Source organism: Gouania willdenowi, chromosome 4 (genome assembly GCF_900634775.1).
Source record: "Gouania willdenowi chromosome 4, fGouWil2.1, whole genome shotgun sequence".
NCBI lineage: Eukaryota > Metazoa > Chordata > Actinopteri > Blenniiformes > Gobiesocidae > Gouania > Gouania willdenowi.
The window spans coordinates 25536618-25554728 of NC_041047.1; the positions used below are offsets into that span (position 1 = coordinate 25536618).

The 18111-nt window shown below is 40.0% G+C and overlaps 1 protein-coding gene across 3 annotated transcripts in view; it reads left to right on the top strand.

Moving 5' to 3' along the window:
* Positions 1-229: 229 nt before the first annotated feature.
* LOC114462486 (interleukin-12 receptor subunit beta-2-like) overlaps positions 230-18111 on the top strand; it is a 30738-nt gene continuing 12856 nt past the window's right edge. For 2 of the 3 annotated variants that reach the window (XM_028445363.1, XM_028445364.1), the window contains exons 1-9: positions 230-324; positions 681-808; positions 2210-2342; positions 3462-3637; positions 5013-5136; positions 5221-5390; positions 8015-8151; positions 8221-8434; positions 8520-8602. In XM_028445363.1, coding sequence (XP_028301164.1) covers positions 754-808; positions 2210-2342; positions 3462-3637; positions 5013-5136; positions 5221-5390; positions 8015-8151; positions 8221-8434; positions 8520-8602 — 1092 coding nt within the window. In that variant the 5' untranslated portion in view covers positions 230-324; positions 681-753. Of the gene's footprint in view, positions 325-680; positions 809-2209; positions 2343-3461; positions 3638-3768; positions 4099-4185; positions 4247-5012; positions 5137-5220; positions 5391-8014; positions 8152-8220; positions 8435-8519; positions 8603-18111 lie in introns of those variants that run through there. The other variant, XM_028445365.1, reaches the window with a different exon arrangement.

Here is an 18111-nt window from a genome sequence, read left to right on the forward strand (position 1 = left end):
CCGTAATGTGGTTGATCACTGAAAGTAAACACTGGCAACACATTTGGTTGCAGAGGTTTTAATCAGAGCAGAGCAACTTTTCAGGTCAACTGCATCTTCATGCTGGTGAAAAAAACAAGCTGTTGAAGTAGAACACCAAGTTCTCAAACTTGTCTACGAAGTTTCTGCCTTCCCCTAAACACCACCAAACTAGGTCAATGGCCTCTTTAACCCATCTGCTTTGCACAAACAGATCATTAATGTTGCAGGTATCTCACAGAGAACGTTGTCTTTGTAGACAGAGTGACGGCATCTTGATGAGAAAACTTCATTACTGAAGTTCTGGTAAGATTTATACAAAACTAGCAGCTATTTATCATAAAGTTAGTGGTTGTTGATTCAAATCACTAGATTATAATTTAAATGAGATATTATGCTGTAATCATAAATTCAAAATCCACTCATGCAGCCTTACTAGTTAAAGTCAGTTGTGTTGGGGGATTACAGAAATGTTTTTTATCTGCATCCGTCACAGCCTGTGACTGAAACCCTTTGTACTTCTGTGAATCTCATCAGCCAGAATCTTGCACTGGAAAGGATGACACACATGAGCAAAGACGCACCTCACTCTGAGTTTACGCTCATTGACATTTTGAAGCTGAATTTTGATTAAGAAAATGTTGTTGTTGGTTTTTCTCCAGACTTGTTTCATGTTATCTAATAACAGTGTCAGATGTTGGGTCTCTGGGATGAAGAGAGAAGAGCAAAGCTGAGATGAATCACCTTGCAACCATTTTCAGATGCACAATCCTTGTTTTTTTCCTCCAGTGTGAGTACCAAAATATCTCACTCCCTCTACACTTAATCTGTCTTTCTCTCATTGATGCAGTTCAGTGTGATATTAAGCTTTATTACAGTGTTAAAATGTTGATAATCCATATTATTATATTATATCAATACCTCTGGATCATTCTTGTCGACGGCATTGATTGTGTGTTCACGAGACTGATAACATTGCTGGAGCTCGGACCTATTGGACTCACACCAAACTCACATAGCCAAATCAATATACGTTGAAGGAGTGGCTTAAAAAGGTGGAACCGCAGTTTTCTATTTCCTCTTATTCTTGTGCAAATAAATTGTAAAAATCAATGTGTTTAGTTCTGAAATTGTCACTGCTAGACCAGTGATTCTCAAACTTTTTTGGCTCAAGTACCGCCTTTCTCTTTTTTCTTGATCCAAGTACCCCCTTTGTCCGACTACAGCATTTTGCTCAGAATACTAAGAATACTATTTAAAAACAACTATAGAGCATAATGATGGAATGAACGAGTGATAATACATTTTTATGAATCACGTTTTGTAAATTAGAGGAATGAAACAGTATTTAGTGCTTTCTATGTCAAGTTTTTATCATTTCCGGTCATCTCCCTCCTGGTGTAGGACCAAGACTGACTCTTGTATTTTCAGTTCTAATTAAGATCATTTCCATCATCATTATTATGATAATTTTTTAACTAAAAATTAACAGTATAAGATCCCATATTTTTAATGCTTTAATTTGTCAATGTTCCTCTCTGTCTCTCTCTTTCTCTCTCTCTCCCTTATGCACCCCCTGTCGTGCCATCGCGTACCCCCATTTGAGAAACACTGTGCTAGAGCAATAGTTGCAATTGTAGATAAAGCTTTACAGCCGTTCCTTCTATAAAAATGTTGCATAGGTAAACGTTAATGGCTTTGCAAATTTTATTGACCATTTATCATTTGTCATTGTAAACGCAGGTCACACTGTTTTTTATGGGATCAAATTAGGATAATAAAGAATTCCTGCAGGCCACTCTAGGTCATCTGTGTCATTCTGTCAGTGTGTTTATGCTACAGATATTACTGCGAGTTCCAAGGACACACGCTCTTGGATGGTGAATTGTCATTAATAGTTTGACAGTAAAGCATTTACATTTGCCAATGTTGAAGAGATCGTCAAAAATCTCGATGTGATGTCGTACTCAACCTTCTTTCTCTTTTTTCCTTTCCTTGTCTTCCGTAATCGTAACTTTCTCACCAAGTCATATCAGTGAATCAACACACAAAGCCATTTTGGTACATTTACAGTCACATCTCTTTGCGTTAGTACTTTTGATATTTAGCTGTATAGTGTTGTCCATTACCTCATCCTTGAACACTACTGACACATGTTGTTTGCCTGTTATATTTATCTCTTTCTGGACAGATCTGCTCACAACTTTCGACCACAGGTTCATCCCTCTTGGTGAGCTAACAGTTGAGCCAGCCTCGCCTGTTCTCCTGGGATCCAGCTTGACGATTTACTGCTCCATCCAAAAATTTCAACATTTGAACGAATGGTAAAGAAAAACGTTTTCAACAAAGGCCATGTACACTGTTATGCTGACCTTTGTGTTAATTGTTGGCACAATATAGTTTTAGATAATATTTGTGGCAATAGATGGTGAAAAGAAGGGTTGGGGTCAATTATAATTGTAATTGCGTAATTGATAATTAATTACAATTTTAGTGTAATTATAATCCTAATTTTATTTGAAAACATCTGTTGCTGTTGTAATCCTAATTTAATTGTAACTGAGTTCAGATAATTGACTTGTCGAATACAATTTAATCAAATGCAATTCTGGGGAACCATGTTAAAGTTTTATGGCTTACACATACGTAGTTAACAATTATTAAAACAAGTTTAATATCAATTTTTCCCTCTACATTTCAGTTATCTTGAGTACTGTTTTTTAATAAATTGAAATCTAGGGCTGACAAAAAAAGGCTATGACACCCACGTCAAATACATTAATACCAATATTTTCATGGGTAAAGCAGCCTAACAAGGTAATCAAGAAATGAAAAACAAATTAGATTATAGATCATATTTTTTTGTGTATTTTACAGCTGATTTAAGACATGGGTCAAAACCAACCCGTTATCATAAGAGAGGCTAACAGAAAACTAGCACAAGAGAAAGGTTAAGATTTATGAGCTTATTTATTAAAGACTCAGTAACTGTGATCAATTGAATTTGAACTTTTGTAATTGAGAACGTAGTTGTAATTGACTTTCAGTGGAAAAGTTATCATATTAATTTTGATTGTAATTGGAAAAAATGCAGGTCACCGTAATCGTAATTTAGTTGTAATTGAACATGAATAGTTGAAGACGTAATTGGAATTGAAAAATAGAATTGACCCCAACCCTGGTCAAAGTTTAAACCAAGGTCAGAGCTTTGTTTGAGAGATTGGCGACTGTGACTCAGGTGGTAGAGGGGTCGAGAGTGGGAGTCCAATTCCAAGGCTATGCCTGTCTATCTGTCTAAATGGTAATATATGGTCATAAAAGCACAATTTAAATCAAGTCTATTTACCATTTGCCATGTGTAGAAAGATAGACCAGACTCATCAGAATTTTAAAAAGGGTGGATGGATAGATGTTCTCATATACTGTAATCTAATGACTTTCAGGTTTGATATATTGTTGGAGCTGAACGGCGAGACCGTCAACAAATGGAACAGGGTCAACCAGACCACAATGACATTTACTGTTCCCAGTGTGAGGAGGCCAAAGTCTACAGCGCTCTGCAAGCTGAAGACTGATCGGTGGCCTCAGGTTGTTGGTGAACTCCAGATTCAAGCTGGACGTATGTAGAACTGCTGCCGACACCATAATCCCATGCAGTCCTATGCAGTCCCATAATCATATCTCAGATTCAATGAAATTGTGCAATATTTTTTCAAATATTTTTTAATTAATGAATATTGATGAATAATAATAGAAGCTCAGATTAATACAAAAACCTATTTTTACTGCTGCAGCAGATCTGCAACAGCCTGCAATTTAATAATTGTGATCAAAAATACCTATTCCAATGCAGATTTACATAAATGTACTGCATTGATGACTGATTGATGCAGCTTTAAGAAGTCACAAATTTAGCATAGCGTTAGTTCAGGCAGGACAAGGTGTGGCGATCGTTAAGCCCGCCACACCTCTAATCAACCCACAGCCCAGGATGGCTCCCTATTGGCTCCCTTAAACCGTGCCTCATACCTCCTCAGCAAGCATCTCGCAACCCAACTCCACCCGAAGTCCTCCAGGCCAGTATGTATCCAACCAACTGGGTGTTTTGTTGTCATTAACATCTGCTCTGTTCCAGAACGTTTCTGCTAACCGCTCTCCTTGCTGTAGCCTTTTAGCTAGGGCTCATGGAAGGTCAGGGAGAAGTGCGCTCTCGGCCCCGGCTTACCACGTAAGCACGTTGAGGTCCCGGAACAGACCCATACCGCCAAATATAAAATTGCATGCATATCAATGTAAAGTGCTTGAAGGCGCTATATAAATTCTAATGCATTATTATTGTAAATAAATCATTTCTTTTTACTAAAGCGGTCCTTACTGAACTGTCCAGTGGAGAGGGATAGTTTAACGAAAATCCCATTTCAGTCAGGATCACTTTAGTCAAATTGTTCATTAGCATGTAGTTTAGATTTTAGATCTGGTACCTCTCTGCGCTTCCACACAGCTGTGTGGAAAGCCTGAAGCAAAGGGAGCTCCTCCTTGCTTTTTCATGCGCTACATGAAAGGCATAATCAGAGAGAGCGGTCAACATGACCCCCTGTAACAGAAGCACAGACGTAGATGGCAACAGGAGGCACTGTTTAATTAGACAGAAGAGGAGGAGCTGGGGTGGGGGTGGGTTGTGAGGAATTTGCGGACTAAGCAAAGTAGGCGTGTCGCAGTGGTTTAAATACAGAGCTGTGACTAACTCTAACCAATGGGAAGTGTGGAACGTGATCAGCTGGATGATTAACTGAATTAGGGGTATGATGCTGTCAGTTGTTATCAGCTACTGTCAGCTGATAGGGCTTGGTTAGCTTGACTTCAGCACCAACCTGAACTAACGCAATGCTCAAGGAATTGTTTGGTGACATTTTGTTAAAGTTTTAAGGAACCAAAACCAGCAGAAAATGTCTCAGAAAAGTCAATCAATACTGATCTTTATTTTTTTGCTGAAGTTCCCCCAGATAGACCGAAAAACATTATTTGTTTAACAACAAGAAGCTCCGAGGCAGTCAACTGTTCCTGGAGTAAAGGACAGCAAACTCACATTACCACCTACTACAATGTAACAATCAGCAGGTTTGTTACCTCATATTCTTTCCCTATAGCTCTAAACCCTTATGACAACAGCACACCTCTTCTTAAAACACTGTCCGTTTGTAGGAGCAACTGGACCCAGGTACATTCGGATGTAATCCAGGACTCGGGAGAAGTCTCCATTGGCAAAGGATTGTTGGATGTAAACACTACATACATGTTAACTATCACTGGTTACAACCAGCTTGGGGAATCTGCTCAATCCGACCCGTTTCCTTTCTGCTTACAAGACATCGGTAAACTTTACACACGTGTCACGTCAACATGTGATCTCTAACTATTGATGTTTTTCCATTTTTTTTTTCCCAATATTCCCAGCTCACATTTCACTGTTTGAATATTAAGTTTACAAGTTACCGTAAACAACTAGTCCTTCTTTAGCTGGCTATGAACATTCATCTAAAAAGCTGTGATAGAATAAATCATTTGTCGTTAAATTTAGATTACTTATAAAAAATAGAATTTTCACTGCTGATGTGGTTTCGTGCCATGTCATTCACTGCTAGCCACTAACAGCCAACTGCTGTTAGCTGTCATTGCTCAGTTAATCATGTACATAGCAATTAGATATAATACATCTTTTATTTATGTTTCACAATTCTTTATTATTATGCTTTATTATAATACATAATATATTTACATGATTTCAAATATGTTAATTATGCTTTTTTTCTTCTAATATGACTAATTAAACTAGGGATGTAACGATTAATCGTAAGGCAGTTAAAAATCGATTCATATGTATCAAGTGAAAATTGAATCGCAGTACTTTTTTTTCCAGAAGTCATGGCAGCGGGCGAAATCTGCTAATACTTCCTTTCTGGCCGCCTTCTACTCTTAAACATATTCATAAATGATTCCTTACCCCTTTAGCACCAAAAGAATATCTGTAATATTAAGTGAATATCTGTAAAAGTCAGTTTTTCTATTAGCTCTGTCTGCTAGCATAGCATCTCTTCTTCACTGCACTTAGCTGCATCCCAACCGACCACTGGGTTAGCATCGCCCTCTGCTGGTTCAAACAAATATCTGACGCAAATACAGTGCAGACTGTTTTTTTTTTTTAAGGTCCAATTGTTAAGTCACAAAATACATTTTCAGTTGCACTTTTAAAAAGAAAAATAACTATTATGCAGTTTTTTATTGTTTATTATGGAACCAGAATTGAAATGAATTGGCTTCTTCATTTGTATTATTCCTTTATTTATTTCATTCAAGATTTATTTTTAGTTAAATTGCATTGTTTGAATAGTTCATCAAGGGATTATTTTGACAATGAAAAATAAAAGGAAAATAGTACAGTATTTTCAAGTTTTTTTTTCCCCCCAAAAAATAAAGGAATTTTTTCAGTCATTTAAGTACAGTCCCATTTTGTGAAATTAATCGTGAGAGAATCGTATCGTGAACCCAGTATCGTGAATCGAATCGTATCGGGAGTTGAGTGAATCGTTACATCCCTAAATTAAACACAAACAGAAAACCACAAACACACACTCATTCACTTTATATTGAATTTATAGAACAGAATAACCAATCACAAATGATTTTGGACAGCGGAGTGAAACCACAATGTCTGCCAGCCAACTAGTGTAAAACCTTTTTCATATTTTAAAATGTATTACAACATTACAGGATGAACTTTTGTCATGTCTAATGTTACATTCACTCGCTTCTCAAAAGTACTGTAAGCTCCAAGCACTCAGTTACTTACTTGATAACAAATTACAGGTAAGTTTATTTGGATATACATTTCATACTTTTTGAATTAACTTTGAAATGTTTTGCTTTGTGCAAAATGACTTTTAGAAGCACTTTACTTGTATATATACATTGATCATTTATACCATTTTCACTATTTGACAAATGTTGTCTTGTCTTGGCCTCACGTTATGAATACTGAGACATTTTCTTTGCTTGTCAAACTATCTTGTATCTGTATGCCTATGTGACCCGTACCAAAAATGAGAAATGTGTCCACCAATCAGGACGAATACAATGTAGTCTTCATTTACCAGACGATGCCGGCCCATTATGGGATGTTTTCAAAGGATTCCCGACTTCTAAAGCCTAGTTAGTAATTATCCACACAATCACAGTAATGAGCAGGGATGACAGACTTATTGTAGTTCAGGGGCCAAATTCAGACCAGTTTGATCTCAAGTGGGCTGCAGATTTTAGGTGGGTGGGTGGGGGGGCGGGTTGGAGAACAATTCTAGCATTATTGTGCCCTAGTTTTCAATATTAGTTGAATTCACTTAAAAAATTCTTGATTTTGTAACCTGTTTTGTGCAATTTAAAATAACTGTATTCATGTGATATAAAGAAAAACCGCAAGATTGCAGAGTTTCATTAAATTTGTGAATTTGAGGTATCTATAACTGGATTATTTGGTTATTTACACAATAGTTCATGTTTTTACTGTTGTTTTTACTGTGTCCTGCGGACCGAATCTGATGCTCTGAAGAGCCGTATTTGGCCCCCGGGTCTTGAGTTTGACACATGTGGTATAGAGAAAACGGACTGGAAAGCTGATGTATCCTGTCTAACTCTTTATGTTGTGTATTTCTTATTTAGTTTCAACTTTATGGGCCTACAGACAGAAATCAGTCATCCTGTCAGTTACATTTGTTTATTGATCCAGTTTTGACTAATCCAACTACGTGTCAGTAAAACAAAAACGCAAATACAACTGAAAGATTCAACAAGACCACAAACCTTATTTTCTGTTTTTTTGTCATAACACTTTGACGAAAAGACATGCCTCATACTCTCCTCTCTCTGTTTGTCTGACTTTTTTGTTTTTTTTTTTTTTACTTACTAAGCTGCTTATTAACAGCATTGTTGTGTGTTTACTTCACAGTGATACCAGAAACCCCTAAAATCACACGGGTAGAGTTTGAGAGAGACTCCACAGCAGTCATGTTGCTCTGGAAAACAGCTGAATTCTCAGAGGATCTGAGACCTTACATCAGGCTGCGCACACATAATGAGACCTGGGTAATCCCGTTTATAAATGTCATGACAGATTCTTGTTTAGCCTTTGACATCTTTTCTGCGTATTTCTAGCTGGACGCTGAAGGAGTAGGGATCCATCAAAATCTGACAGAAGTGGAAAACATCAGGCCTCTGACTGAATATGAGTTCCAGTTAAAAACATGTATGATCACATTGTTTGTGAAGCACATCTACACAACCAGCTGTACTAACAGGACGAATACCAGTGAGATGTGCGTTTGCAGCAGATGGAGCTCATCTGAATGGAAAACAAGCCCTGGAAAAGGCAAGCTCCTCGTCCCTCTGCTTTATCATCTTATATAGTTTATAGATATGAGTAAAATAAGTTTAATGTGAGCTTTTTATGTCAGGTCCATCTCAGCAGCTGGATGTTTGGAGGACGTTTAGTGGCACAGGAACAAATGGGAGGAAGGAGGTGACTGTTTTGTGGAAGGTAAGGTGTTGCCTTGGATTGGTTAAGACTATTAAATATTGGGGGTTCCAAAGATGGCGGCGTGAGGATAGATTGTGCTCGTGGGTGCTGGCGGGACTTTTCACTTACACTTTCACTTACCCCAACTAAGAACCACAGAATCAAGTGCTGATCAGTAGTTTAATTTAAAATGAGCCTGAACAACTATTTTTTTGAGACAGGCAGATAAGCCACGCAAGAAGACTGCCGCGGGAGACACTTCCGAAATGGATGCTAACGTGGAGGCGCAGCAGGCTAGTCAGGCTAGTGCTGATCGGGGTGGTTTGGACGCTAGTATGCGTGACTGTATACGGGAGACAATGACTGAGATGACGGCCAATGTTACCAAAGCGATCGACGAGAAGCTGGCACCACTACTGGAGCTGCTCAAGAAACAGGGCGATATGCTTGAGAACCATGGAAGCAGGCTGAACAAGTCTGAGCGGCGCATCGCGGCCCTCGAAGATGCAGCTGACCTGACTAATGCTAAAGTAGCAACCCTGGAGAAGACCGTGAATTATCTGGCCGAACGAGTTGACGACCTGGAAAATAGGGGTCGTAGGAAGAATGTCCTGATCGTGGGGCTCTCTGAAGGGACGGAGGGGACTGACCCGACCCGGTTTTTCGAGCGTTGGCTCCCCGAAGTGCTACACATTGATGCTAAAGAAGGGCGACTCAAACTTGAGAGAGCACACCGCACCCTCGGCCCCAAACCTCTCACCTCACAGAGACCAAGACCCGTGCTTGTGCGCTTCCACAACTACCAGGATAAACAAAGGGTGATGAATGCTTCGCGGGAGATGGGACGAAAAAACCAGGCTGTGAAACACGCTGGTAACACGGTTATGTTTTTCCAAGACTTATCGGCCGCTGTGATCTGTAAGAGGAAAGGATACAACGCAGTGAAAAACCAGCTTCGCTCACTTGGCGCTGAGTACAGGCAACTTTACCCAGTTCTGCTGAAAATAACCTTCCGTGGATCTAGTAAGGTGTTTGACAGCCCCGAGGAGGCACAGCGCTTTGCTGATTCACTGAGAGGGAAGCCTGTACCAGTTAATGGGGACTGATGACACCGGATCGATTTGCCTTGTGAGTAAATATTTTGTGAACTGTGTGTAAATCTGAATCGCTCACTGGAAAATGACTATTGGGACTGAGTAAATTCGTTCCCCGATGCCCCGGGACTGACGTGTCTTGTTTTCGTCAGGGAATCCATTCACTCAATCTCCTCCAGGACCGAGGGGAGGACAGTGTTTAGTTTGATAGTTATGTTAGGCAACGTGTACCGTTATGTGCACAGTTTCTGTTCATATTGTTCATTGTGTGTTGTGGTTGGCCCCATGTTTGACTTTATGATTGCTTGTGACCCTGTACAAATGGAAATATACCCAGTTATTTTATTTTCTAGTCGTGTTGGATGCCTGGTTTGAATATTTTCACCTGGAATGTTAAGGGAATACATACACCTGTAAAACGCAAAAAGGTTTTAAATTACCTCAAAAAAGAGGGGGTACAAATAGCGTTACTACAAGAGACACATTTAAATGACAATGAGCATTTAAAATTGCAACAGGGAGGTTTTGGGCAAGTATATGTATCATCTTTTACAACAAGCAGCAGAGGGGTCGCTGTTCTAATTAAAAAAAATATCCCATTTAAACTATTGGATTGTATAAAGGACACGTTGGGGTGCTATGTAATAGTGAAGGGACTACTTTTTGGTGAGGAAATTGCCATTTTAAACATCTATAATTCACCAGGCCATTTAGACCCATTATATTAACAGATTAGAGGTTTCTTTCCTATTTTAGAAAAGAATTTCAGTTTTTTTTTAACTACTAATCTAAATTCCACTAAAGACTCATCATCATTGTGGGAAACATCTAAAGCCTTTTTCTCGTGGCCTCATCATATCTTATACGTCAGCTAAAAAGCGAAGGCAGGGTGAACAAAGGAAGATTCTTGAGCCTAAATTGAAACGTGCTGAGAATGAATATGTTAGACGTCCATCTGCACAAAAAAATGAAGAAGTATCTGCACTCAGATGTGCCCTAGAAGCGCTTTTGACACAGGAGGCCAAAATTCAGATCCGATTTGCAAAACAGAAACTGTATGAAAACGGGGAGAAGGCGGAAAAGTATTTAGCATATTTAACAAAAAAAAAAGCAGATTCACAGTCAATTCCTTCGGTGATAGACAAACAAGGTGCACAAACATTTGACACCTTAAATATTAACAATGCATTTAAAAGCTTTTATGAGGACTTATATGAATCTGAACAGCAGCCTGATTACCTGGAGAAAATGGTTTGTTTTTTTTCTTCTTTGAATCTTCCATGTTTGTCAGAGGAGCAGAGAACAGGTTTGGATGCCCCGATATCTAAAATAGAAGTTATTGATGCAATTAAAGTGTTGCAATCTGGCAAGTCTCCCGGTCCAGATGGTTTGAGTGTAGAATTTTACAAGGAATTCCACGATTTGCTGGTTGATCCTCTGCTGAACATGTATAACGATTCACTTCTCAGGGGGACACTGCCTCAGTCTTTGAGAGAAGCTAATATTTCCCTGATTTTAAAAAAGGGCAAACCCCCTGAAGATTGTGCCTCATTCCGGCCAATCTCACTTTTAAATGTGGACCTAAAAATTTTGTCTAAGGTTTTGGCAAGCCGATTGGAGAAACTGCTACCAATTTTAATCAATGAAGACCAAACTGGATTCATCAAAGGTCGAAATTCTTATAATAATATACGGCGGCTGCTCAACACTATCCAATATTTTCATCAACACTCTAAGAGCGGTCTTGTGCTTTCTCTCGATGCAGAGAAAGCATTTGACCGCATGGAGCTGTCTTTTCTATTTTATACCTTGCAGAGATTTGGTCTGGGTGGTGCATTCATTAGCTGGATCAAAATTTCACATGAAAATACTCTTTCCGCGGTGATCACAAATGGTCTCCAATCTCCTTAGTTTGCAATTTTTAGGGGAACCTGGAAGGGATGTCCGTTACCGCCACTGCGGTTTGCCTTGGCGATGGAACCCCTGGCTGAGGCCATCAGAGCAGATAACTCCATTAACGGACTTAAAGTTGCAGACAGAGAACATAAGATTGCACTTTACGCCGATGATGTCCTGATAATTGTGACGGAGCCCGAGAGGTCCATACCAGGTCTTATCAAAACAATAAATACATTCAGCTATTTTTCTGGCTGCAAAATAAATTTTACAAAATCTGAGGCGATGCCCCTGGGTAGACTGAAACAAGTACCTATGTGTCCTTTTCCTTTTAAGTGGTCAGCAGGGGGCTTTGTTTACTTGGGGGTACACATAACATCTATATTTGAGCAGATGTATAAAGCCAACTTCCCTCCTTTATTGGGCCGTATTCAGCTTGATCTGGAGAGGTGGAGTAGTCTTCCGGTTTCCTGGTTGGGCCGAATTGCACTAGTGAAAATTAATATCCTTCCCAGGTTACTCTATCCATTGGAGATGTTCCCCGTCTTGCTGTCTCATAAGGTGATGAAACAGGTAAATGGGTGGCTTAGCTCCTTTATTTGGTCCAAAAGAAAACCCCGCCTCAAAATGAGCATGCTGTGTCGCCCATCGGCAGGAGGAGGCCTAGATTTGTCGGATGTTAGAAACTACCAGTTGAGTGCTCATTTATGCGTTATAACAGAATGGGTGCGGAACAGTCCTACTTCACTTTGGATGGACATAGAAAGCTCCTTGTCTGATTGCCCTTTGACAACACAACTGTTTCTTAAAAAAGTAAAATCTTTAAGGCAGGTTTGTTCTAATCCTATTACTATTACTACAGTCATGGCATGGCGATCCTTAAGAAGGGGATCAATGTAATGTCATTTGATCAGTTGGTTGGGAGGTATGATATTCAGCGAAGGGATTTTTATCAATATTTGCAGGTGAGAGATTTCATTAAACAAAGCACATCACATCTGGAGTTTCAAGAAATTTCTGACACAGAAAGACAGATCTTTCAATTCAAATTGAATGATTCTATCTCAAAGTTTTATAATATCCTCAGCCGATACTCCACTGTGAATGCATCTCAGCTAAAGGGACTCTGGGAGAGGGAACTCTTAAATCTAACATTTCTGATGATGAATGGGAAAAGGTTTGGGGTAATGTAAAGACAGTGTGTTTGTGACAGGGTTAAGGCCACTCAGCTCATGATTCTCCACAGGGCTCATATATCCCCTTACATACGCAATAAATTCAAACCCGACTCATCTCCATTATGTCTTAAGTGTAAAACAGACATTGGTACCCTCACGCATCGCTTTTGGTCATGTCCAAGGGTACAGCAGTTCTGGCATATGATTGGACTGGAGATTAACCAAATCCTTAATGTAAATTTGAATTGTAATCCTTTGTCCTTATTGTTGGGTCTAACTGACCCTGTGGTGAATGGTTAACACAACAGAAAATTGTACAGAATGTTGACTTTTTGTGCTAAAAAATGTATTTTAATTAACTGGATATCAGACAATGTTCCTTCGAAGATTCAATGGCAGAAAATGGTTCTTAGTTTTGTTTCCCTTGATTTTCTGACTTGTCGGCTGCATCATAAGGACGATATCTTTAAAAAAACCTGGGAGCCATTCCTGACATATTCTGGACTCGAAATCTCTTCCATTATTAAAAGGGCATTCTCATCATGAATACGGTGCTAACTGTATGAATGGGACAATTGTTGTTTTTGTTTGTCCTGTGTTATTGTTTTCTGTTTTCATCATAATCAAATAAATATATATGGAGAAAAAAAAAAGACTATTGAATATTAAAGGTGGTCATCAGGGTCATCGATTACATTTATTTGTTACAATTACGTTTTCAATTATCCATGTTAAATTACAATTCAATTACTATTATAGGGACTAACATTTTTTCCAATTCCAATTAAATCACAATTATCTTTTATCCTCAGAAAGTGACAGTAAGCACAATTACTGAGCCTGAAATATGTAACGTAAAAAAATGTAACCTTCCTCTTGTGTTAGCTTTCTGTTAGCATCTCTGGTGATAACTGGTCATAAATCAGCTGTAAATAACACTAAAAACAAATATCTATCACCAAATTTATTTCCTATCTCTTGGTTACCTTATTAGGCTTCCTAAACAATGAAAAAAAAGGTTTTAATATTTTTGGTGTGGGTGTCTGAGCTATGTTTGTGTCATTATAGCCTTCGATTTCAATTTTTTTTAAATGATAAAAAAGCTTGATATGAAACGTATTTTAATAATTTTTAACAACATATGTGTAGAACTGTACATAGAACTGTAACACGGTTCTCCACAGTTTTGCGTTAAATTATAATTAACCATTTTTATAGAATTTTCATGACAATTACAATTACAAAGTCAATTATCTGAACTCAATTACAATTTAATTACAACAGATTTTTAAAAACACAATTACAATAATAATTATGCCATAATTGTATTTAATTATCAATTACGTAAATAAAATTATAATTGACCCCAACCCTGGGAGTCATACATTCAGGGAGAATAAAAGTAGATTTTTCAGTTTGTTGTCATCCAACGCATCACAAAGAAGTTCTTTTTACTTTTATTAATAAAAATAAACTTGGCTGCCTTCATAGTGTGCAAAATGTGTTTGTGGAGCTTTTAACTTCCAATCACAAATCAGCACCAATAAAAACTTTTTTATAGAAAGCTGGTGGATAGAAATCTGTAAATATGTCTGCTCGCTGCATACATTTACAGCTTTTTTTTTTCGTTGTTGTAATACTTCATATTATTTTATTTTAAAGTGCTGAATGTTTAGTGTACTATAAAAATATATCAATATACTTCTTTTGAATCTGTAATAATACAAGCATGTTCATCTATAAGAAGTTCCAGTTTAGTTTCCACCAGTTAATCATCTTATAACCTGATAAAAACCAGTAAAATGACCTTTTCTCCTTCGTTCTTAAAAAATATTGTAAAGAAGCCTTAAACCACAGGGTTAAGTTAGTATTAGTTTTTGTTAGTAAATTATTCACCACCTCAAATAAAGTTTTCATCATCCTGGATTGTATGGAACAGAAACACATTTTTTCACACTCATGATATCTGATTGTTATGTAGTGTGTTCTACATGTACAAGGTTTTCAGTGTTTGTTAATGAGTGCTTTGATGTTCTGAAGACCCAGCCTGAAATGGGCACTAAGACGCACCTTAGGACATGATTGATGGGAAAATCTTTAGTTTAGGTTATTTCGGTCGAAAGTAAAATGTTTAAATGTATACATTTGCATATAAGTTTGATTTACAGTCTTCATCTCATATAAATAAACATAAACATCTTTAGTCAACATCACTTAGTCACAACTAGGTTAGCACTTCCTGGTAAAGTCCTGAATCATTATTATTATTTTTATTTTTTATTTTTTCATTAAAAGAGATAAAAACATATAATACTGACTGAGTAAGGCTTTTATATTTATCTAACCTACAATTAGTCATTTTTGGGTTAATCATGCCTCAGAAGTTTTCAAACATGTTAAGTGAGGTGTGATTTCTTTGAGTGTGGGAATTGTGTGTCTAGACTGAGAATTTTGACTTAAATCTCAGAATTCTGATTCCTTTTTATTATTATTATTATTATTATTATTATTATTATTATTATTATTATTATTATTATTATTATTATTATAATAATGTTCTAAGACAAAAGTCCGAATTCTGTCACTAAATAATGTTATATATAAAAATAAATAAACTCTTCCTCACCCCCCACGGGCGGTCTCTTTTTTTCCTCCAAGCTCGGGTCCTCTACCAGAGGCCTGGGAGCTTGAGGGTTCTGCGCAGTATCTTTGCTGTTCCTAGAACTGCACTTTTCTGGACCGAGATGTCTGATGTATTTCCTGGAATCTGCTGGAGCCACTCCTCCAGTTTGGGGGTCACTGCCCCGAGTGCCCCAATGACCACGGGCACCACTGATGCCTTCACCCTCCAGGTTTTCTCCAACTCTTCTCTGAGCCCCTGGTATTTCTCTAGTTTCTCGTGTTCCTTTTTCCTGATGTTGAAGTCACTTGGTATTGCTATGTCGATCACAACGGCTTACCTCTGCTCTTTGTCCACCACCACAATGTCTGGTTGGTTCGCCATTACCATTCTGTCCGTCTGTATCTGGAAGTCCCACAGGATCTTAGCTCGGTCATTCTCTACCACCTTTGGGGGTGTTTCCCACTTTGACCTTGGGGTTTCCAGCCCGTACTCTGCACAGATGTTCCTGTACGCTATACCAGTCACTTGGTTATGGCGCTCCATGTAAGCTTTCCCTGCCAGCATCTTACACCCTGCAGTTATGTGCTAGATTGTCTCATTGGCCTCTTTGCACAGTCTACACCTGGGGTCTTGTCTGGTGTGATAGATCTAGGCCTCTATTGCTCTGGTGCTCAAGGCCTGCTCCTGTGCAGCCATGATGAGTGCCTCTGTGCTCTCCTTTAGTCCGGCTCTGTCTAGCCATTGGTAGGATTTCTTGATATCCGCCACTTCAATTATGTTTCGGTGGTACATCCCGTGTAGGGGCTTGTCCTCCCATGACGGAACCTCCAGCATCTCATCTTCTGTTCCCCATTGTCTGAGACATTCACTGAGCACGTCATCTGTTGGAGCCTTGTCCTTGATGTACTTATGGATCTTGGATGTTTCATCCTGGATAGTGGCTCTCACACTCACTAGTCCTCGGCCTCCTTCCTTCCGGCTAGCGTACAGTCTCAGAGTGCAGGATTTGGGGTGTAACCCTCCGTGCATGGTTAGGAGCTTTTGCGTCTTGACATCTGTGGTCTGTATCTCATCCTTTGGCCAGCTTATTATTCCTGCAGGATATCTGATTACTGGCAGGGCGTAGCTGTTTATCACCCGGGACTTGTTCTTGCCATTGAGCTGGCTTCTTAGGACCTGCCGTACTCGTTGGAGGTATATTTGGCCGTAGCCGCTTTCCTTGTCACCTCTTCGAGGTTGTCATTTGCTTGTGGGATTCCGAGGTACTTGTAACTGTCCTCAATGTCTGCTATTGTTCCTTCTGGGAGTGAGACCCCTTCTGTGTGGACTACCTTCCTTCTCTTAGTCACCATCCGACCACACTTCTCTAGTCCGAATGACATCCCAATGTCTGCACTGTATATCCGGGTGGTATGGATCAGTGAGTCGATGTCTCACTCATTCTTAGCGTACAGCTTGATGTCATCCATGTAGAGGAGGTGACTGATGGTGGCAGCCCATTTCCCCAACGGGGATTCGAACTGGGGTCTTCTGTGTGCAAGTCGGGTGACTTACCACCTGGCTAGCTCATATATATATATATATATATATATATACACCTTCTCCCGCTTAGCCGTTTCCGGGTCACGGGGGCAGCATCCTCAGTAGGGAGGCCCAGACTTCCCTCTCCCCGGCCACTTCCTCCAGCTCTTCCGGGGGGACCCCGAGACGTTCCCAGGCCAGCCGAGAGACATAGTCTCTCCAGCGTGTCCTGGGTCTTCCCCGGGGCCTCCTTCCGGAGGGACGTGCCCTGAACGCCTCACTAGGGAGGCGTTCAGGGGGCATCCTAATTAGGTGCCCGAGCCACCTCATCTGGCTCTTCTCGATGCGGAGGAGCAGCGACTCTACTAGGGAGCGCCTCACTAGGGAGGCGTTCAGGGGGCATCCTAATTAGGTGCCCGAGCCACCTCATCTGGCTCTTCTCGATGCGGAGGAGCAGCGACTCTACTTTGAGCCCCTCCCGAATGACTGAGCTTCTCACCCTATCTCTAAGGGAGAGCCCAGCCACCCTACGGAGGAAACTCATTTCGGCCGCTTGTACCCGTGATCTTGTTCTTTCGGTCATGACCCAAAGTTCATGACCATAGGTGAGGGTTGGAACGTAGACCGACCTGTAAATCGAGAGCTTTGCTTTTTGGCTCAGTTCCCTTTTCACAATGACGGACGGCTGCAGACTCTGCATCACTGCAGACGCCGCACCAATCCGCCTGTCGATCTCTCGCTCCATCCTTCCCTCACTCGTGAACAAGACCCCGAGGTACTTGAACTCCTCCACCTGGGGCAGAACCTCATCTCCAACCCGGAGAAGGCACTCCACCTTTTTCCGGTCGAGAACCATGGACTCGGATTTGGAGGTGCTGATTCTCATTCCGGCCGCTTCACACTCGGCTGCGAACCGATCCAGTGAGAGTTGAAGGTCACGGTATGTTGGAGCCAACAGGACCACATCATCTGCAAAAAGCAGTGATGCAATACTGAGGCCCCCGAACCAGACCCCCTCAACGCCCCGACTGTGCCTAGAAATTCTGTCCATAAAAGTTATGAACAGAATCGGTGACAAAGGGCAGCCCTGGCGGAGTCCAACCCTCACCGGAAACGATTTCGACTTACTGCCGGCAATGCGGACCAGACTCTGACTCCGGTCATACAGGGAACGAACAGCTCCTATCAGGAGGTTCGATACCCCATACTCCCGGAGGA